This window comes from Rhinolophus ferrumequinum, chromosome 14 (assembly GCF_004115265.2).
Source record: "Rhinolophus ferrumequinum isolate MPI-CBG mRhiFer1 chromosome 14, mRhiFer1_v1.p, whole genome shotgun sequence".
Classification (NCBI taxonomy): domain Eukaryota; kingdom Metazoa; phylum Chordata; class Mammalia; order Chiroptera; family Rhinolophidae; genus Rhinolophus; species Rhinolophus ferrumequinum.
In genome coordinates, this window is record NC_046297.1 from 17466271 (window position 1) to 17490141 (window position 23871).

Below are 23871 nucleotides of genomic sequence, written 5' to 3' on the forward strand. Positions count from 1 at the left end.
AAGCCAATGGAAAGTTTATGGAAATATCTGAAAGGCACATTTGGCCCAGTTCAAAAGCTCGATTAAATTAGTATTTTAACACATTGTCCTAGTTAAGTTTTGTCTTTGTGGTCCTTTTCACATTGCTTCACCAAGGGTTCAATCATAACTTACTCAGAAATCACAGAAATGAGGTTAGGCTAACACGCGATATTTGACCTTTTGTTTAACTTCAAAGATACTCTGATTCCCTAACTTCCCTGCTGAGTAAAGGACCTATGTGAAGAAGTTTATGCATCCAAGGTAAGCTTTGTGTTTTTAATGCTCACAAAGAGGGAAGCATAAACAGATGTAAAATGTATAATATTGATGCATAGCTTGGGGAAATTTTGTCCCTGAAACTAAATTGTATACATAGTCAAGAGTATCTGATGCCATAAAGATTGTTATCAACTTTATTGTGTGACACTAAATGTATAGTGTTATTTTAGCTGTTTCTTTGTGGTACAAGGAGGAAGTCAGGTAACCCCTAACTTCCTGTGTCTCTGTTTTGGCTTGGTACTGATTACCATACATAGCAGTGTACCTGTTCAATGTTACTAGACTTGTTTTTTGGAAATGAAGAACCAAAACATCACTTCATGGCATTTTGGAGTTAGTTATCAAAGGAACTTGATTTCCTCAAGGAGGTGGACTTTGCTAAGCACCCACCATCAGGCTTCAGACCTATGTTCATAGACAGGACCAATGAGACTCCAGGGAGACATCTGCTAGGAGAAGAAGCAGTCAGGTTAGACATTCTTTACTCAAACCCTAACTTTATCCTGGAAAGAAAATTCAGACCATCAATTCTGGAGTCAGATTACTTTGTTTAACCTCATCCCTTAGAATGGACACAATAACAGGGTTTTGTGAGAACTTAAGAATTCAAATATCTTGAGCATGTTTTTTCTCCACTTAGCTCTCATTATTATTTTATATTAAATACTATCACTGACATTTATCTCTTAGTCCACGTCCTCCTCTCCGCCCACCATTGAAATAATATGACGGCCAGGATGGAGAAAAGATGTGGGGAGGCAGAAGATGTCATAAGATAAAAACAAAGAGCTGCTTCAGTAAAAACTCTACGAGCTTCCCTGCTCCTGCTTTATCTTGGTAACTATCTAACATTATTTCACGTAAAGGAGAGCCTTTCTTTCCATTATTCAACACGACCCGCTCTCAGTGGGCTTCTGTGCGTCACTAGTGCCCAGCAGCATCCGGCTGACCATTCACAGCAGAAGAGGTGGGTAAGTCCAGGGATCTGGCAATGGGGGATGGAGCAGCCGGAGAAGAGGAAAAAACAAGATGTCACACGGCAACCAATGTCTTGCAGACGTTCCCAGGAGGGGCTCTGAAACGCGGTCAAGACTTGGGGGAAGGTCTTAAGAAGTTGCCAGAAATGTATCAAATCAACAAACATTTCTTGTTTGTTTGTTACGCACCATGCACTGTGTTGGCAGTGAGGGACACAAAGATGAAAATGACGTCCCTGACTTCAAATCCCTGTCTGGTTCATCCACCGGTCCAGAGATTTTTTCAGATCGCGTGCAGAATTCAGAGGAAGCACAGGTTCAGAAACTGCGACTACACAGGGAACCCACGGTGGGAGCATCAGAGAAAGAGGCGTGGAGACATGGCTCCGCAGATGGAGATTTCAGTTACAGGGTATCCTACAGTACAAGAAAATGAACTTTTTGTTTTACAGTTACATTTGCACCTCTTAACTAAGATTCTCTGGAAATACTGATGGCACAAACGAAATGAAGTCGTGCTTTAAAACCTAGTCGATCAACTACGTGTGGCTTAAGCATTGAACTACTCCTAACATCACCGTTTCAGAAATGTCTTAATAGTAATACCGACAAGAAGCACATCTGTTTCGCAAGAAGAGGGATTGAATTCTGTGCATAGGGAAGTGGCCCGCGGACAAAACTCCCAGGAAAGGGCCAAGAGGCGGCGCGCTCAGGCAGGACTCTGCACACGTGTCCGCCCGCCCCGCCCCCGCGCCCCGCCCCAGCCCCAGCCCCATCGTGCGGGGTCCTCCAACGCTCGCGAGAGCCCTCTCGGCTTCCACGTTTGCCACGTTCCAAAGGACTAGGACAGATTGGAAAGCAGAAAGCGGCTCGCTCTCACAGGCGGCTGCGTGGTGGTAGAACAGCCCCAAGTCTGCAGGAGGCGGAGAACGGTGGCCGAGTTCCACCCCCTCATAGAAGCCCTTGTGATTGGTTCGAGCGCCGTCACTCAGCTTTCTGCAGGCAGTGGGGGATCCAGGAGGCGGGCTCGGCCGGGAAGGGGCGTGGCCGCGGGGGCCGGCTAGCCGCGCGCTCTCGCCTCTGGAGGGATCGCAGGCTCGGCGCTCCCGAGGGCTGGGCGCGCGCACCCGGCACGCGGGCGAAAGTCCTCGGAGGCGCGGCGGGAGGTGCTGCAAACAGGCGCTGCTGCTGGAGCCGCGGCCCGCACCCGCTGCAGCGCCCGCCGCCGTCAGCGGTCCCGGAGGCCCGGTGTCTCCTACGCACTGAGGGCGTCCCCCACCCCTCGCCTGCCCCAGCGGTGCGCGAGATGGCCCCGCGCAAGAATGCCAAGGGTGGCGGCGGCAACAGCAACAGCAGCAGCAGCAGCAGCAGCGGCTCCGGCAGCAGCAGTGGCGGCAGCAGCAGCCCCGGGGCCCGGAGAGGTCAGAGGCACTCTGGGAGGGGGTCTGGGGCCCGGAGCCGGGGCCGGCCCGGGGTTGGGGTCCGGGCGGCGGGCGACGCGGTCCCATCTCCCCAGGTCCCGCCGCGCGTCTCCTCCATCCTCTGTGTCGTCCCTCCTCTTGGCGCGGGCGGAGGCCGCGTTTGGTGGGCCTGGCAGGCGGGCTGGAGGGCCCGGTGGAGCGGGGTCCGCGGCCTCGGGTCTGTCACGCCGGGGAGCCCCTTCTCGGCTGGTCCCTCACCTGCAGGGCGCAGCGGAGATGCAGGTTATTGAGCGAGACTTTCTTGGCTTTCCCTGAGATTGAAGATGGGAGTAGGAGAAACGGTTTACCTTTTCCTTTCGTATTTTGGAGAGTTTAGAATGAGCCTAAGTCGGAGAAAATAAGTTCCTGCCAGATCAGCCGCTTTTAAGAGTAACTCAAAGGATAATCTATGCGGAGTGTGGGGTGTGTGTGCGGGGAGTGATCTGAAGGTTCTTGGAAATTATTTTAAATATTGTTTGCCTTTATGTAGCTTTCTTAACATGTGTTGCAATTGCCTTTAAAGTAACACAATACTATAGAGTACTGGGCAAGCTTCTCTATTACTGTCTTTTTTTTAAAACAAAAAAACCTATTGGATATTCACCTTTCTCCTCCATGTACTTACCCAGCAAAAAGAGAGAGCATATGTTTTAAATCTGTTTCATCTCATATTTCAGTGGTTCTCGGTTTCTTTTATACTTCCTTTGACTCAGTGTATTGAAACTGCTGTACACATGTGTACTGAATGTGAGTGTAAACTTTCTTTTTTAAAATGATCATTTGAAACGATTTAGACTCCTTTTGTTTCCTGAGGTCTACATGTACTGTATTTATACTTATCCAGAAAATAAAGCAGATAACCATAGTCCTACTTCAAAGAACTATTGGTGTATAGCACTTACCAGTATCCAAAATTATCTTATTTATTTACTTTTGTGTGTATTGCCTTATTTTGTGTGTATTTTTGTGTGTATTGCCTTCCTGCCTTACTTCTTCCTCTTGTTCACTCCTGTTCACAACTCCTAGAATGAGCCTGGCCCTTCGTAGGTGCTCAATAAATATTTAATTAGTGAATGAATGAATGAATGCATTTAAATGGTGAAAGTAGTGCAGTTAAAATCATTGCACAAATTTGCATTCTGAGAACCAATATTTGTATTGTCAATGGAAAAAGTTTGAAGTTCAAAGTGAGCCTATTAATTCACCTTTCATAAAAAGTTTGTCTTCCTTTGTCACTAGTCCTTAAATACCAGTAGATAACTTAAACAGACAGATGAGTAGATGAACTGGCTCGGGCAGATGTGGCTACATTTTTTATAGCTTCTAAATGAGAAGAGACAATATGCTGGTTAAGCACCAACAGAAAGCTGGTGAACAAGGCTTTGATGTTCACTGTTTTCAAGTTTTCTGTAGCTGTTTACAAGTGAAGCACATCTTTGTTCCATCTTATCCTTTTCGATCATGAGAGGACTGATTGCGTCTGAGGAAGCCACTTTATATGGCCTGTTATTGGTAAGAATAAGTATTAGGAAATGTGTACGTATTGTGTTGCCACCCCCAGTGATTCAACAGCTGAACCAGTTTTAACAGGCTGGTAATAAATTTAGGAAATGTTATGACCTAAATGAATGTATTCTGACTTTCATATTCAGGCATTTTAGAGCAAGCTCTGTCCATATTTGAAGATCTACAGCCTTTTAAGCATTTTACACATTGATTCCTTAATTGTCATGAAACAGACGTGTAAAAGAGAATATATATTAAAAAAGCACCTGTATTACAAAACAAAACAAAAAACCCCCAAAGCATTTAAAGAGTTGGTATCGAAGTCTTCCATGTTGCATAATGAGTATTGTTTTTCCACGGCTATTTTTCTTCAGTGAACATTGAGTTCTGACTGTGTGCCAGGTAGAAGGCACTGGAGATGGAAATGAAGATTCTTTCAGTCATAAACAGTCATGTGGCACTGTGACAGTGATTCTATTTAATATTGTTTGCTTGTAGAAGGCTATACCTGAAAGATAAAGCCAACTTCTCTTGTTGCTGTTTAGTGAGTCATTGAAGTATAGACATCGATGCCCAAACCATTCCTGTCTGCTGGGAAATCATGGAACTGAAGACGTTTTAGCAGTGGCATTAGTGGAAGGCCCATTTCCTTCCCTTCTCTAATCTTATAGATGAGGAACTAATGTCCAGAAAGGTTGTCTAGTTCATTAAAGACTGTGTAAGTCTTGGAAACCCACGTAGTTAATGGAAGATCCAAGACTACAACCCAGGTTTTCTGTCATGCATCCATTGTACCATCACACTTGAATTTTAGGTTGTCTAATTTGTAACATTTTGTGAGAGTCTTGGAGTGGAAGTAGATTATTTATTAAGTTTCCTTCTGGCTCTATGGCACACTACAGCTAGATCTTTAGGAAAAGTGTGCTTTTGTCATATCACCAATTAAATTTCCTTTGGCTAAAATTACATTGGAAATAGTACATTTGAAAATCTTAGTTTGAGAAGTGCATGGTCTCAAATAGTAAGTTTTTTGAGATATTTTACATTGAGAGTCTGAAGCTGATGATGATATCGGTCACTTTAAACATTATTGCTTCAATTGTTGTATAAAAGTATGGGGTAAAAAGGACCCAGTCCTTGGAAGCATGCATTTTAGGGAAAAGGTGGTTATTTGGCCTTTTGTTTATCTTGGTGGTCATTTTCTTGAAAAGTGTTGTTTGGAAACTGAAACTCTGGGTATTTATGTAACACTTAGATTTTTAAAGCAAGTGCCTGCTTTTCATTTTAGTCAACTTAAATTGAAAAGAGGTAAAATTTCTAGTTTCTTGCAGAGCTCAGTTTTACCTTATTCAAGTTTTACTATTTAAAATATAAAAGAAACATGAGTCAATTGGACATCTTACCTTTCTTTAACTTGCGTATAAAACAATTCGATTTGTGTGGCCAATTGGGGCCAGAGGAAACAAACCACTTTCAGATTTATTGCTTTGAAAATCATGATGTACTTTTGGGCTTATTTTGTAGCACACAGACACTGGTTTGTGAATGCTTTTGTTTCCCTTTTCCCTTTTGTATCGTTCAGTCTTTCCCTGTACCTTCTAACATGCTACAGGGATGTAACATCTGTTTAATAGGATGGTTCGGCTCCTATGGCACTTTACCGGTAGGTGTCGCTGTAGAACACTATTTCCTCCTTTAATTTGAAGCTTCAGATTATGTAACACCAAGTAGTTTTTTATTTAATCAGCCCTGTACATACTGAAAACTATTGATAGACAACTACTTACGAAGTCTTAGCCACTTCTCTCAAAGTCTCCAACAGTAGATTTTGAAATTTAATAGTAAGAGTTTGTCCACAGGAGCCTTATTTATTCTGGCTCCTCTTATGTATTAATAGAATTAAGCGCATTCATACACTATCTGTAAAATTTATACATATTCATGTATAAGTTTCATTTGATGGATATTAATCATTTAGAAAATTTTTTCTTTCTACTTTCAGTATCTCTGAGACTACTTAGTAACTCACGAATACAATACACTGCTGATTGATTTCTGGCTTCCTTGAATGAAGAGGCCTTGGTGAAATTCCCTTTCTTTAACCCACTATCAGTGAGGGCCATTTGCTTAATCCTCCCTTAGTCATCCTAAAATGACAAGATAGGAAGGCCATAATTCTTCCACTACAAGAACCGTGCATTATTTTGGGTTCACTGGAACAACATTTTGTCCATTTGGCCAGATCATATACCAAATACTAAAAAATGTTCCGAGGGAATTCTTGAATACATCTTTAAAAGACTAAACATATTAACCTGTATTGGGCTTAGGAAATGAAAGGGAAGATTTATATTTTAGTCTTGTTTTACAATCCTGTATCTCTGAGAGATTACTAGAAAATGAGAGTTTTTCATTTTCAGCTAATTACCAACAGAGTAACTCTGATGAAGGCTCATGTGGGCCGTCCACCCTATTTTTAGTTAGTATCGAAGATTAACCCCTGAACTCTCCAGTCCCAATAGAATAAACTTTATTTTTTTCCTCTGGAAATGCAGTGGAGTTTGGAAGAGTCTCTTGACCTGATTCATTATCTATTTACGAAAGCCCTGTGGTAAATCACTCAAAATCTCTAATCTCGATCTCCTCGAATGGGAAGAATTATTCTCTCCTTTCAGAGTTGTGATAGCCCTAAAACCAATTTTATATGCCTTCCTGTTTCTGAGGTGTTTTCATTACAGTACTTCTAATATAAGGATGGGTATAAAACTTTGGAGAATATAAGGATTTAGAGCAGGTCATTTGTTGCATGCTTGAAATTTTTAGATGATATACTGTGAAAAAATCATGTTTGTTATTTTATATTCTGTAGCATCTATGTTTTAAATAAAATGGATGTTCTAGAGGTTGTTTTTATACTGTGGCTTTGAGTACTACTTGACACATTTCTGTTTCCCTCTGGGGGTGTAAGTATCCCAGTTGCTTATCAGCCTTCAAGTTACTCATTTATTCTCTAATCCCTCTGAGGTCTGTAACACTGTTTTATTTTACTGGAGCTCAGATACATTTTAGTCTTTTGATGCTCTTCCAGCACACTGTTTTTAATATGAAAATATGCAACTTAGTTTGTGTCTTGGATACTTCTGCATCTCTTAAGTGATTTGACTTCATTCTGTACCAAGAGACAATTTTTTTTTCAATTCCCCAAATGAAATTTATGTGTACATAAGACCTGTCTACAATTTACCAAAATCTTTGGGGACCTTGCTGCTGACCAAGGTCCACTTAGCACTGCATGCATGGGTCTCTATATGTCTGGGGGGGGGGGAGACACACGTCTGGTTCTGTCCTATAGTTTTGGCCATTTTATTAGAGGACTAGTGATTAGGATGTTCATTTCTTCCTTTTCTTCCCCGTTTGCCTCTGTAAGGGTATATTCTGGAGCCCAGAGCTTTCACCTTTTGACTGTTTTCTCTTCTGGTAGTGCTGGGAGCCAAGGTGATATTTTCTTGTTAGTCATCATTTTTAAATTTTATGTATTTTCCTGCTGTTGGGTGCTTCAGGCATTTGGTTTGCATTTGATATTTGTTTTTCAGGGATGTATCTTGGTTACTTTTGGCTGATATGGTTATCTTTTAATGGCAAATCCCTGAATATAATTTAGTTCTGATTAGATTGATGACTCATGAAGACAAATTTACTATAGATAACCTGTTAGACTCAAAGGAAATTTTGAGTTCACTTGGTGAGTAAATCTTTTTAAAAATAGTTAACTGAAATCGTTTGCAGGATCTGGACTATTCCTTGACCGCCTGTGAGATCCAGGTGGCTTGCCTGGTCGTTGTGGGTGCAATATGACTGTGATCAACTGTCCTAGATGCTTTCTGTGCTCTAGTTTAGGGTTCACGAATGAAATGGGGCTGAGGATGGTGGAGGAGGGGTGTCCAGTTACAGCAGAGTGGATGCCACTATCGCTGTACTTGGAGAAAGGCCAGCACTTCTCTCCCACAAATTTGCCTGCAGATTTAACCCAGTGACTCATTCTGTACAGAAGCCAGCAGGCATCAGTCTTAATTTTAAAGTGAGAGAATATTGTTTGATAAAATCATTTTAGTCCATAACCAGAATTGTGTAACTGCCTTTTCTCATATTGTATATCTGCATGTTTGGCAGCCTTTTCTGGCATTCCATGTTGCAGGGTCACTGCTGTTTTGTTCTGGCCTGTCCCTAGCCTATCTCGAACTTCTGTTTCTTGTTTATTATACTGCTAACGTACACAATTTCCCTCCTGTCTTTTACACCCTGTTTTTAATTTCAATTTTCCTGAACTGGTATACTGAAAAGACTTTTTGGTGTTAAGTTCACATGTAAATTTTATTTAGGAGCAGTTAATATTTTTTCTTACATGAAAATAAAATCTGTGTTGTTAATGTTTGTTGAAAGAACAACATTTAATTTCACTTTTCCATTCTTTGAATTAAATCAGCTTGAATAAGATATTTGTGACTTACTGCGTTTTATAAATTATTTCATGCTGTTTGACAGTGAGCCATCTCTTCTAACTAGAATGTAAATATTTCTATGTACTTCTTTTAAAAATTCTATTTGAAATATTTTACATAGGTATAAAGAGTAATGTAGTGAATACCCGTGTAACCACCATACAAGTGAAAAAATAAAATGTTACCAAATTCTTGGTTTCTTCTCTTCTGTGTTATCCCTTCCCAGCCACTCCTGTACATTTTGTGATAACCGTTCTCATGCATTTCTTTATAATATATAGACACACAGATAATACATAATGTAAAGTTATGCTGCACATTATATATTATCTATTCATTCATGTGAAATATATCTATGTTAAAAGCAATGTATATGAAAGATGCTTAGGAAGTATCCTAAGTGTATAGAAATGTATGTATACATGTTTCACACATGTTAAAACATTTTATGACTAGGCTCATGGTTGGCATACTAGTTAGACCCCATTTGTTTGAGATTCTACCAAACTCTGGTCTCCGTTTTCATACATATAGTCCTTCACTGCAGGATGTGCCTCTTTTGGTTGGCCATCCTTCTGTTGAAGACCACTTGGCTTATTTCATTTTTTTTTCAAACTCTGCCAACCCGAACACTCTTCTACTTGTCCATGCCCTGGTGTCCACGTCTAAGTGTGTTCTAGCGCGAGATTCAGGATCGGAATTGTTGGGTCATAGCAAACACATATTAACCTTCTCTAGATACTGCCTTTTTTTTTGTTTTTAACCCCAAAGTGGCTGTATCACTTTTCACTCCCACCCACAAGGGGTAGAGCTCCCTTTGTGCTGTAACCTCATTTCCAACACTGGTAAGGTTTAGGATTTACAGATTTGTGGGTGTGAAGTAGTATTTTGTGGTTTAAATTTGCATTTTCCTGGTCACTAATGAGCTTACTAGTGACAGCCATTTGTGTTTCCTTTTCTGTGAATTGCCTCTTCATATATTTTGCCTATTTTATTTTATTTTATTTTGTATTTTTAGTTTTGATTTGTAGAATTTCTTTCTATATTCTGAACCTTTTGATTATTTTTGTGGTAAAGGGCAGCTGCCTGTCTGATTATTCACATTGTCATTTTCTGTGGTATATTTTGTTGAACAGAATTTTTAGATTTTTAATAATAGTATAACTTTTCTATTTTCTACTTTATACTTTGTGCTTTTGGGTTTTAAGGTATCCTTTCTATCACAGAAATCATAAAATGTTCTGTTTTCTTCTAAAATATCTTAAGTTTTGCCTTTTCACATTTATATGTCTAAACTACAGGTTGAGACATCGGAACCTGTAAATCTTATTGTTCATTGTGCGGTAGGGATCTACTTCAGTATTTTTAAAGAGTGGATAATGAAAGCTTCCTGTACCATTAGTTGAAGTGCCTTATTTCTACATGCAGCTGAGTGTCTGTCACCTGTTGTGAAAAAATATGTCTGGCTCTTGTTTTGTTCCAGGTATGTAGGAGTAGTACCCCACACAGCTGCTCTCTATAGCATATCCGATTGGGCAAATACTTCTAGCCTGTCTTTTTCACCATTGTCCTTGCTGTTTGGGGACCTTTCCTCGTCAGGTTTATACATTTTAGAATCTGCTTATCAAGTAAGTTTCATGAAAAATATTTCAGGATTTCGATTGGCATTGCATTGAATTTACAGAACAATTTGGAACAAATGCACATTTATAATACTGTGTCTTCCTATACAGGAACATAGTATAATTTCCTATTTATTTAAATGTTATTATTCATTTTTATAATTTTATCCAAAAGTCATACACACCTTTTATTCGATTTCATACACATCTTTTATTCTAGGTCCTTTTTTTAAACTAACATTTTATTATGAAAAAATTAAAATACTCACCCAAGTTAAAAGAATTGTATAATGACCCCACCACCTAAATTTTACAGTGGTTAACATTTTATACAATGGTTTGCATTATATCATATTCATCAATTAATCTTGTTCTTTTATGCATTTTAAAGTAAGTTGTAGACATGAGTATACCTCATTCCTAAACATGTATGCATTAGAGCTCAACATTTATGTTTTTTACCCCCCGAGGTAATGTTTTCATATGTTGAATTGCACAAATCATAGTGTACGATTTAAAGAATATTTATAAATGTATGCATCCAGGTAACCTAACAACCTATTAAGACAAACGATATGTCCATCATCCCAGAAAATTCTTTTAAGCCCGTTCCATGCACTAACCCAGCTATCAGAGGCAACTACTGTACTTAATTTTCTCACTATAAATTGATATTGTCTGTCGTAGAACTTCATTTTGTGAGTACTTTTGGTGTAAGGCTTCTTTCACTCAGTGTATTTTTGAGGTTCACCCATGTTACATGTACAAGCACCGTGTTCCCTTTTATTGGCATGTAGTCCACTGAATGACTATAGCACACTGTGTGTGTCCAGTCTTTTATTGGTGGACACTTGGGTTAGTCCTGGTTTGGACTAATATAAAGGAAATTCTATACATATTGTAGAAGGTTTTTGTTTTTTTGGTTGACACATGTCTTCATTTCTCTTGAGCAAATACCTAGGAGAGGAATTATTGGCTTGTAGGGTAGGGGTATGTTTAGTTTTGTAAAAAACCTGCCACACTGTTTACAAAGTGGTTATACAATGTATTTTGCACTTTCACCAACAATGTGTGGTAATTCTAGTTGTTCTACATCTGTAGCAACATTTGGTGGTGTCAGTTTTCTTAATTTTTGCCATTCTGGTAGCTGTTTAGTGGTTTCTCATTGTAATTTAAAATTGTATTTCCCTGATGACTAATGAATGACGTCATACACTTTTTCTTGTGCTTATTGGCTGTACACATGTTCTTTTGTGAAGTTTCCATTTATTTCTTTTGCCCATATTTTATTGCTTTTTTTGCCTTTTGTTAATTGAGCTGTACATTTTAAATATTCTGGATAGAAATTCTCTTCAGATATATGTATTGCAAATATTTCTCCTAATCTGTAGCTTATTATTCATTTTCTTAATAGTATTTTTGAAAAGCAAATATTTTTAATGTTGATGTTTATTTAATTTTTTAAAGGTTTTTGCTTTCTGAATCTTGTCTAAGAAGCTTTTCCTTTTCCTGGGTCACAAAGCTATCCTCCTGTATTTTCTTCTAGAAGTTTAATAGACTTAGTTTTTATGCTTAGGTCTCTGATCCATCTCAAATCAACTTTGGATTAGTTGTATGTTTTGCCATATGGATATCCAGTTGTCTGGTGCCATTTGTTGAAAAGACTTTCATCATAGGATTGCTTAAAGTGCCTATGTCAAAAATCAAATGACAATATAATACCTGTGTGTGTGTGTGTGTGTGTGTGTGTGTGTGTGTATCTTATAAGTCTATTTCTGGGCTCTCTATTCTGATTTTGTTGTTGTTGTTACCTATTTGTCCTTATGCCTTTACCACAAACTTTTGATCACTCTAGCTATATAGTAAATCTTAAAATCAGGCAGTATAAATCTTCCAACTTTGTTGTCCCTTTTAAGATAGCTCTGGCTATTCTAGGTCCATTGTATAACCATATGTATTTTAGAATCAGCTTGTCAATTTCTAGAGACTAAAGTATGCTGGGGTTTATAATTAGAATTCAATTGAATGATCAGGTGAAAAAAACACCCAAATGACCAAGTTTGGGTGTATTGACATCTTACTGATACGTCTTACAATCCATGGCAGTGGTATATCTTCATTTATTTAGGTTCTTCAGTACCTTTCTGCCTTGTTTTGTAATTTTTAGTATTAAGATCTTACACGGTTTTTGTTAAATATTTTTCTAAATTACGCTTTTTGGTGTTATTTAATATGATATTGTAAAAATTTTCATTTCCTATTGTTTCATGCTGGTATATGCACATTGAACTGATGCATGTACCTTATGCCATGTGACTTTGCAAAATTCATTTATTCTAGTAGTGTTTTTAAAAACTGGATTCCTTGGGATTTTCTATATAAATATCATGTCACCTGCAAATAAAGACAGTCTTACTTCTTTTCTAACCTGTGTACCTTTTATTTCTTTTCTTGCCTTACTGCACTATCTAGAACCTCCAGTACAGAGCTGAATAGAAATGATGAGAGTTGACATTCTAGCTTTGTTCCTGATTTTAGTGACAAAGTGTTTGGTATTTCATCATTAAGTATATAATATTAATTCTAGGTGTTTGGTAGACGCTTTTTATCAGATTGGGGGAATTCCTTTGTATTTCTAGATTGGGAATTTTGTCAAATATTGTTTTCTCTCGTTAAAATAATCATGCAGCTTTTTTCCTTTATATTGTTAATATAATAAATTATACATATATATATATATATACACATATATATATGGATATATATATACACATATATATATGGATATATATATACACATATATATATGGATACTTTGAAGGTGAAATCACCCTTGCATTCCTGGAATAAGCCTCAGTTGGTCGTGATGAACTATCCTTTTTATATCATGATTTATTTGCTAATATTTTGTCAACGGTTTTGCATCTGTGTTCATGAGGAGTGTGGGTCCACCCTTTCGTTACTCCTTCTCTTCCCCTTCTTCTCCTTTTTTTCCCTTCTGCCCTTTCTCCCCTTCCTAGGAATTATGATTAGTACTGATTTTTCTCTGCATCTATTGAGATATTATATATGTGATATATATGTATGATATATGTAATACATATATATCATTTTTCTCCTTCCATATTTTAATTGGTAAATTATAATAACAGGCGTTCTAATTTAAAACCATTCTTACATTTCTGAGAAAAATCCTACCTTGTAACAACATATTTTTCAGTAGTAGTAGATTTGTTTTATTAATATATTTATAAGTAAAATTGATCTATAATTTTCTTTGCTGGTTTTATTATCAAGGTTATTCTAGCCACATAAATAAATTTAAGAGTATTTTCTCTTTATTTCTATTCTTTGGCATAGTCTTATAGGATTAATTACGTGGTAGAACTAAAATTTGAACCTTTTTGTCACTTACCCACCATTAAAGAGGATAATGGATTAGGGAGACGGGGAAACTGTTTCACTTTTTAAATGTTTATATGACCATTTAAGTTACTTGTTTCTTCTTGAGTCAGGTTGGCTAAGTTATGTTTTTGTTCCTTTGTATGCACGTTGTATTGACTGAAAATATGTTATTTGTTTCTGTCTTTGAATTTTCAAACTTACTGGCCAAAGTTTACGGTTTTAACTGTACCTCTTGTAAACAGGATGTAGCTGGTGTATGCCTGCCATCACACTGCAGTAAAATACATTTATTTTTTAAAAATCACTATATATTAAGCTCCTTTACATTGTAGCTATTTTTTTAGACACAAAGAATGTATTCTGAGTTTATTAAAGTGGAACGCCTTTATGAAATAGATGGGATATTCTAATATCTGTGAGACGATAAGCCACTGAACGATAGTCATTCGGTTGGATTGACTTGGTTTGGTGCCCCCTTTCCTCCTTAAGGGGTAATGACTGACAGTGGGTGCATTGCTTTGTTCAAACTTGAGCTTACTCGCTTCATGAACAAAACATAATGCTTATTTTCCGGAACTTTCACATTTGTGTGATTGTTTTATGGGTTTTTACCTAGTTAGCCTATGTAGATATAACCAGTAAATAAACACACCTGGAGGCCTTGGGGGCCTGACATAGATGTAAGACCCAGATGCTGATGGACTCGGGGGCTCATCTGAGAGGTATCAGTAGATTTATGTGCCAAGCACAACCCAGTGTTTCAATTACCCTTTTACTCTGTAAGATTATAGAGGTAGGGCATTTTTAAAGTTAAATTAATGTACATGAAGGTACAAAGCTGATGAGGAACTTGTATTTCTCTTATTTTATTTTTTTAGAAATAGGGCATTATAAGTCCCCAAGCCACGTTTTAGAATTCTCTTATGATCAATAAGGTGGCTGAATATGAATATGAATAGAGTAGGACAGGGTTCACTAGCGTAAGTGCTAATTGGGAATAAACTTGAACTATGCACATCTAGACTTCCCCCTCGTCTGGTCCCTTGGCGATGCCTTGCAGCCTTTCTGCGTGTTCCTAGTGGATTTCCTACCCTTGTCTTCAGCACCATTTACTTAAATCTTCAGCTCTTTGGGCCTTACTGCTTCCCTTTCAGTTTTGACAAATGCCTTCTTCCCGTTGTGCAGAGACATCAGAGAACATTCTTTGAGAGGTGCTCATCTCTTGCATGGCGGATAGGCGTTGGCCTGTGAGTTGCATGACATTAGGGGAGAACTGACAAGAGGCTGATGACTCCCCGCGTGGGGAGACGGCGGCTAGGACACAGAATAGCTGCCAAAGCCAATGCAGTTTAGTATCCTGGAGTGACAGCGCTCTGATGGGGACACGAAACGTACCCAGCTGAGCTGGTGTATCTTTAACGTGGAGCTCAGCAAATGCCCTTTTCTTTCTTTAGATTGAGGAGGCCCAGCAGGATGGTGAGTGAGTGGAGCCGAGCCAGTACCGCAGTTAGAACTTAAGGTCTGGGCAGTCACAGTTACACGCACTTTGGGATCACCACCTACCTCAGAGGGAAGCAGAGGCGTTTGGAAAGGAACCGTGCGCCTCTCTGCCGAAACCCGAAGTGGACACTGCCTTTTCACAGACTGTGAAAAGCACTTACTTCTCCCTGAGAACTCTTCTCTACCCCTCACACAGCATGTGCCCCTTTGTCTTCCTCATTTAATCTAAAACAAAGCAGCAGACACGAAAACCTCTTTCTACTTTGCCTACTCTACCCAGCCAAATATGACAAATAAGTAGTATGCCTCTTTTCTCCTCCTCTTCAGATCTTTCTGGCTGAGTCAGCAGGGACTGCCTAACCCCCAGCCCCCTGGGCTCATCTTGTTCCTTTATCTGCTCCCTGAAGGATAGTCTGCCCCAGGATTCTTGGCTTGGCCCTGCTCTGATCCCAGGCTACACACGCGCCAGAGCTTTAACTGCTGTCTGTTGCTAGCTCCCAACTCTGAAGCGCTCCCGAGCTATAGATTGAAGTAGTGACAATAATGACAGAGGAAAAACACGGCTACCACTTACTGAGCGCTGACTATGTGTAAAACATTGTGTATGTCTTTCTATTTTAACATTTAATTCTCTGAGTTCTCTTTCTGTAAATGAGGAAATGGAAGCTTAATTTGTCAAAAGTGTTGGAGCACGAAAAATTCACAACTGTAGTTTAGATCCCAGTTCTGACTGTAACAGTACGTTAGTTGAACCTTTTAAATTCTCATTTGTTGCTTGGATTACTCATGACTGGTCCTGTTTCATCCTTATCTCATAGTATTAGGTTGGTGCAAAAGTAATTGTGGTTTAAAAGGCTAAGAATAATTGCAAAAACTGCAATTACTTTTGCATCAACCTAATATCTCTATAAAGTGGAAGTTATATCGTGTCCCTTCCTTATTTGAAAACGTCGAGTAGTTCCCAAAGTACTCAAGAAAGAGTTGAAATTTTTTAGTCTGAACTAGGAGGCCCTTCATTGGTCTTGCTCCTTTTACCCTCTAGCCATTCTCTGCTTCACCCTCTTTGTGTTTATATTAGTGAAGTCACATTAAATCACTGTAGTCTCTATACTTGCACATGTTGTTTCTTCTTCTAGGACAGCTTCTCACTTTCCCGGTCCCTGTCCCGGTGTGACTCCTGTATATGCTTCAGGATTTAACTCCTTCATCAGTTCTTCCCTAATCTTCCTGTAGACCCAGTTTCATATCCACCCCACCCAAGCACGAGCATCTCTAGCCCTCTCTGCAGGTCACTATTTTCATCGTTCATGTAATGGTTCCTTCAGCAGGTGAATGAGACCCAACCATGATATTAGGCGCCAGAATATCGTCCGGCTCACTAGGGTTGGGAGAGTTACTCTGTGTGTTTGACATAGGTAGTAACCACCATGTTTTGTTTTCTTTTTATTTCTAGGACTTAAATGATTGTCTGGACAGAGTAGGTACTCAATAAATGTTGGCATGAACAAATACAGGTAAAAGTCTTCCCTCTGTAGACAAAAAGGGCACTGAGGTTAGGGGCTGTGTTTTTGTGGCTTCTGCACTGCCTTGAATGTACTGAGAGCTCAAAAATTGTGTTGCATGGTGGGGATATTTTAGGTTTATGTTATGGGCAAGAATACAGAACAAATGTCCTGTTGATATTTGTAAGTATGGGCACTAAAGTAAGAAATTGGACTTACTAGGAACACGTATGCTTCACTGATGTGGGGAATTGTTGGAACTGATCGGGTCTTTTCATAAGTCCTGTTTAGGCAGCGTGCGAGCAGCTTTGCAGTTACACCTGGAGGGAGCTGTTCTGAGGCCATGAGACGCTTGCCCGGTACTCTTTAATTTGTAGTTCGTTCCTTCTGATTGAGAAGGAGGTTGGACAGAAGCAGGCATTTCATCTGTTCTGCTTTTTGTGCCATTAGAAAAGCTTTGCTTACTTTACAAGATTTTGATTTCTCCCCCATTTTATTTTTAAATATGACTCATTTATTTATTTGAATACTCTAATACTGCTAAATTTTTCTTCCTTTATTTTTGGCTTTGGCTTTTAAAATTTCTTTGTAAGAATTTTGAGTAGTTCCTACTTGACTTAAGACTAAGGTTTAGCAATTTTGATTAAAAAATATAAAACTATGAAGTGAACAGTGCTAACTTTTATGAAGAGTTTGGAACACATTGTACCTTAGAATGCTGTATCTTTAAAATTCAAGATTGTGATTCCTCCCAAGTGATTGTTTTCATCCATATTGTCCTGTATACTTTTTACCCTAATATATATTTATAATAAATATATATGTATATATTAATAATAAATAAAAATATATTTATATATATTAAAATAAATAAATATTTAAATAAAGTAATTTAAATAAAATAAATAATAAAATAATAAAATAAAATTTATTTTATTATTTTATTTTATTTATTATTAATTTTATTTATTATTTATTTTATTTATTATTAATAAAATAATAAAATAATATTTAGTAATATTTAAATAAATTTATATTTATAATAAATACCCTAATATGTATTTATCAAAGTGAAATTTTATTTTGTTTTAATTTGTTTTTCTCCACTGGAATGTAAATTAAGTGGCCTCTCTTATTCATTGCTGTAGAGATTTCAAGAGTATTTATTGCATGTATGAATACTCAAGTGGGTGGAGAAAACTGTGCAAGCCATTTAAAATTTACCATCCTGTAATTTTTGTTACTTTGTATCTTAAAAATCTGTAGTAGTTTATAAAGTTGAAAGTACCTTATTTCGCTGATCTGAATTATGTGTTGATCAGAAATGTTCTATTTAGGGCAATACTTTTACCCAGGATGGTGTTAAAAATATTTAAGCAGTGGTACGGGAGAGGCCCACCCAGCCAGAAGGACGGCACCTGTAACCCATACCTGTGCTTGCTGCCTGAACGCCACCTTCTCTGTAGTTTGCACAAAGCTGTGAGACTTCAGCCTTCTTAGCTAGTCAGATGTTTTGGGGGTCACACTTCTAGGAACCTTCAGCAGCAGACTAGATTATTATTGCAGGACAGAGCTAAGAGACCAGCATTTGAAGTGTTTGCTGCAGTGCAGCCTGTCCGCGCAGGGCAGTGGGGTGCTTGTTGACTTTTCTCCTGGGTAACCTCATCCAGGGGAAGGAGGGAGTGCATTTGGTGAATCTGCAGCTGAGGGAGGGGTTGTGGAGGGAGGGAGCTCAGAGCAAAATGGGTCAGTGAGGGTACGATTAGGGGGCATCTCTGCACACGCGCTGACCTTGACTGTCACTTTGGTTTTGACCTGGGGTGGGATTGGGAGGAAAAGGACAGACTTGGGGTGTGGGCTGGGGCAGCCAAGTCGATGAGGGGCTCGGGCTGTCCCTGCCCTGGCCATTCGGATCCCTCACCCAGAACAGGCCTGTCCTCTGCTGCTGTTTGGTTTTGTTTTTTTGTTTTAAAAAATACTCCATGTATATTGGATTTGCTTTACTATTTAGATGGGGCAAAAATAATTTACAGGTAATTTTCAGATTTTTGTGGGAACACTGTGTAAATTGTCCAGTGAGGTTAATGAGGACCTGTGCAGGCCCCTAAAATGCAGCAGTAAAATCTAGCGCCGGCCTCCGGGAAGGTCACCATCCTACGGGCTGCAGAGCAGTCAGTGTTCATTGAAAGAATGAGGTGTGTGTGATCCAGGAGTAGGGAGACGAAGACTAAACTGAATGAGCCGGAGCTTCCCAAGACTCACAGCTACAACCCCAACTAAAGTTATCCGGAACTTAACTTTTGGGGAATCATTAAAATTAGAGGAGGGGGCAAAGGCACTTGAGGAGCAAATGGCTCATTTTTATTAAAGGAAAGAGAAGTAGACTCAGGGCAGCTATATACCAATGTCTCATTACCATCTGGGGTAATTCTAGAATTAACAATTATTTTTAAATACTTAGAAAAAAGCCACGAACACTAGGAGACACCAGAGGTTTACTAAGTGCAGGTTATTAAAAGAAATAAAAAATACGCATTTTGATAAGCTTTGTAGACTAAGTGATCAGAATACAATCTTGCGATTTTTCCTTACTTCACCAAGGTGTTTAAAGGCATCTTCAAAAACCCCCCCCCTGTGCGTAAAATGGTAAAACACAGGTCGTACGATACAGTTTGAATCATCGTTGACTGTAGGACTGTACCCACAGATTGCTGATTAATGGGTTGATGTCAACTGCAAGAGAGACTTGCCCAGTTAATGCTTATTAAATTTGTGTGTGGCACAGAGCTCTGAGGGAAACATACTACGGAGAGAAAAAGACACACTATGCAAAAGAATGGCCCGCTTAGGAAGGTGGGCCTTAACAGGGTTAGCACACTTTTGCAAGATGAGCTCACTCTTTGGGATAAGCTAGGCGAGGCTTGAAGTACTCATTTTTTTGTTTTTAAAGAAGGCGTAGTATTTTGTTTGGGTTTGGTGTCTTAATTGCTTGCAGTCTCATAGGGAGTTGCCTGCATGATGTGACAGACAAAGAATCTCCTTAAGTATCAGTGGTACTAGTGACCAGAGTGAGGGAGGCGGAAATCCCACTCTGTGGGTCAGGCTGTACCTCCCAAGGACAAGGACAGTCTCGGACATCACTACCGCAGAGTTCTCAAACCCGGGAAATTTAACACTGATACAGTATGATCTAAATGCACTCCATACATTCAGATTTCTCTAATTAGCTCAAGAAGCAGCCTTAAAACTTGAAGTTTAAATTTTTTTTTTTTTTTTTTACTTATCCAGAATCCAGTCATGAATGAACCTAGGGGGTTTTAATATTTCAGATTCTTGGCCCTTACCAACTATCTGATTCTTCAGGACAAGAATTGGCTTGGAAATCTGTGTTTTCCCAACTTTTTAATTTGAAAAAATTCAAACCTTTAAGACATTAATAAGAAAGATCATTTAGATTCAACAGTTGCTGATACATTGATGCCTTTGCATTTTCTATTTATTCATTTTGCTGCTGACCCATTTGAAAGTTAAATCATGATACTTGACCCCTGACTTCTTCAGCATGTTTTTCCTCAGAGCAGGGATGTGCTCCAGCCTAACCACAGTGTAATTATCATGCTCAGGAAATGTAACACTGTTGCAATACTGTTACCTAAGTCCACATTCAAATTTTCCTAATTTATTACAACATTGTCCTTTAAACTGACCCTCCACCCTTGATTTCTTGATGTCTCTCTTAGATAAGGATTTTTAAAATTAAATTAGATTTCCCCCCACAGAGTCTCACAGGTAAACTGTAGGCCTCCCCTTTAAAATATGTTGCTTTTTATTGTTTTCTGAAGATTTTATGAGATGGACAGAGTGAAAAGCACGGAAAAGAGAAGCTTTTTGGTTTCTACTCATTACAATAGTCTGATAATTTTAATTTGTGAGTCATGAAAAATTGGAAGGAAACATAAAAGTAAAAACACAAGTAAACTACTTCTTGAAAGAAGTCATGGGGTTCAAGTGTTGGCAAGGCTGTTGGGTGGCAGAAGAATTAGTTATTCCATCCAGTTGAATTTGAGGGAAAAATAACTGGCTGAGAAAATTTTTGTGACTCATTATAGCTAATGAAAATACTTCTTAAAATTATCAAAATTTCTCTCGGGTTTTACCCTCTGTGATACGTACCTCTAGTAGACATTTCTTTGACGTACTGACCTTTGAGTTCATGACCTTCCTTTTCAGTGGCGTAGTGTTTGAGCCAATAGCAGGGCTTCTGTCAATGAATGATTGTATGTCACAGATCCACTGACTGTGCGTAAGTGCTGAAGTAGACGTCCCGTTTTAGAATGTGAAGCATGGAAACCCTGGTAAGGTTTAAGTAACATTTTCCAATTTGGTGATACATTTAAAAATATATAAAATTAATACGTAGACATCAACAAAATTAAAACTTATGTCCATCAAAAGATTCTTTAAGAAAATGAATAGGAAAGGTACAGCCTGAGAGAAAATTTGTAATGTGTATCTGTTAAAGGACAGGTGTCCAGGAAACACGAAGAACTCCTGCAATTCAATTAAAAATGCATTTAAAACAAATAGGCAAATGTGCAAAAGATCTGAACAGGCAGTTCACAAAAGAAGCTAAATAAATGGTCAATAAGCACATGAAAAACGCTGTTCAAACATTGGTCCTCAGAGGACTGCACATGAAACCACAGTGAGCTACAACTGCACATGCTCACCAGAGGAGCTAAAATTAAAAAGACTGACAACAGCAAATGCTGGCAAGATTATAAAACAAAAGACCTCTCAGACGTTCTTGATGGGTATAAAAATGGTAGAACCACTTTGGGAAAAGCTCTGGCTGTTTCTTACAACACTAAATGTCCATGTGCCCTGTGACCTAGGGGTCTTTACCCAAGAGAAAGGCAAGCGTATATTTATTTCCAATATGCAAGCCATAGTCTTGTACAAGAATATTCCTTGCAGCTTTATTTGTAATGGTCTAAAATGGGGAGGAGCCCAGGTTTCTCCTGACAGGAAAGTGGATACACTGTGGTGTACCCTGGTGTGTTGATACAAGGGAATACTATGCAAGACAGAATAAACTACTATTACTATACATAACAGACTGGGCTCGCAAGAACACAGAGCTGAGGAGAGAAGCCTTACACAGCAGGCACATACTGTGCAATGCCATCTTTATGGCATTTCAAGAACAAGCGAAACTAACCTACAGTGAAAAAAAGCAGAACAACGGGGCTTCCTGTGGGTTTGGGGCTGGTGTGGAACGTGACTAAAGGACCATGGGAGAACGTAGGGGTGGTGGTAATTAATGTTCTGTGTCTTGATAGGGATTTGGGTTCCACGGTGTGTATTTTTGTGAAAACTCAGGGAATGGACAGTTAAAATTAGACTAGTTCATTTAATGTAAATTTTACATAAAAAAGGTAAAGAAATACTGAATTGTAGTTTATAATGTAGAAGCTGAAGTACTTAAAGGAAGTGTGCTAATGCCCACAATTTATTTTGAAGTGTATTATACATATAAAATGGGTGAAGGGTTGAATAGAGAGGAATGAAAAGACATTCCATAAGCATTGTAATAAAATGATAATGGTGGAATCTAAGTGATAAGTGTACAGGTATTCTCTGGAAAATTCTTTCAGCTTTATTGTGTGTTTGGAAATTTTCCTAATAAAACATTGGGAGAATACTCAGATACTGTTTGTTTAAATCAGATGACATTGCCATTTTCGTGGGGCAAAAGGGTCAAATACTGACCATTTTGTATGGCCCAGCCTACCGTGTGCACTCACATTTTGTTGCTCTTTTTTTCCAGCAGTCTTCATCTGACAGGGTATTACTGAGAAGCTTCATTTTCCTCCAGTCAATGCTTAGTTGGACTGGATTAGTCTCCGGGTGGCAGAAGCTCTGGATGGTCTCTGGGACAGATTCCTTAACCTCCCGGTCACTCCCCATTTCTGAGAGTCTGTCTGCTTGAAATGTGATCTCATCGTCATGAGAGATGAGAGAATTTCTGTCTCTCATTAGCAGCAGTGCAGGAGGGCCTGACTGGGGAAGGTGTGGCTGTGCTCTCTCTGCCTGGCCTCCTGTGGGGCAGTGTCAGCCTTGCCTCTTTTAGGCTCTAGCTTGTCGGGCTCCCTGGGGCAGGGAGAGGAAGAAAGGCAAAGGCCTCCGTCCCCTCACAGGTCCCTGTCGGGGTCTCCTCTGCTGGTCACTAAGATCAGCTGGCCATGGTTGCCCACAAGTGACAGGCACCCAGGCGCTGCCTCTCTGAGTTCTTGGGAAGCCTGCTGACGGCCGTCCCCAGGGCTTACCACTCGGCCAGCCCTCCACGTGCTCATGCTCCTGGTGCTCCATGCCCGCAGGCAGCCATTGTGAGTGAGATGCTGGCAAGATGGTGCAAACCCCGGTTTGGTTCTCTGTGGCTGCCCACGTTGGCCCCTGGGAAGTTGACGTCTTGCCAGGAGTGCATGCTGCTTGGTAGCTGGTGACTTTTCTCTGCAGCCATCCCTCCCCAGTTCTCTCTGCTCCCACTCAGGAGCATGGCTGACCTTTAGTCTTCAGTTCCTCTGGAGATTGGAACTGATAAGGGCCTGTCCCAAAACCTCGTCAGTCACATTGTTAGATAATCCAGTGCCAAACCCTTCAAGCAACCAGTCATTCCTATCAGGCAGGATATTCTAGGGACCTCGAGATCACCTCCAAGTAGGCCAGGACAAAAGCCACACCTCTGTCTGAGTTAATTCTTCACTACGCAGGTTTTAACTGCAGCCATCTTGCTTTTTACTGATTACTGTTATTTAGTTTCATCACTATTATTTATTAATGAATTTATTATATTTGGGGGCTACTCCCCAATATTGTGATGCATAATTCCATCAAGTCTTTGGGCCTGTATTTTCTAAGACACATATGTTTTGTAATTTACACCTCAATCTTCTGTATATTTTGTGCTAGTGCTTTTATATACCCTTCCCTCCTCATTTGCATTTACACTTTATTGTAAATGCTGACTTCTTTTGCCCTAGAAAGTGGGAACTGGTGGGGAAGGTTGGCTTTGGATCCCTTAATGTCTATCTGTATTA

The 23871-nt window shown here is 39.2% G+C and overlaps 1 protein-coding gene across 15 annotated transcripts in view; it reads left to right on the forward strand.

Annotated features, from left to right (window-relative positions):
• The first annotated feature begins 2112 nt into the window (after positions 1-2112).
• The window catches only part of ASPH (aspartate beta-hydroxylase), a 202867-nt gene continuing 181108 nt past the window's right edge, over positions 2113-23871 (forward strand). For 2 of the 15 annotated variants that reach the window (XM_033126578.1, XM_033126575.1), the window contains exon 1: positions 2114-2698. In XM_033126578.1, coding sequence (XP_032982469.1) covers positions 2584-2698 — 115 coding nt within the window. In that variant the 5' untranslated portion in view covers positions 2114-2583. Of the gene's footprint in view, positions 2699-23871 lie in introns of all 15 variants that reach the window. The other 13 variants (XM_033126589.1, XM_033126584.1, XM_033126573.1 and 10 more) reach the window with 9 other exon arrangements.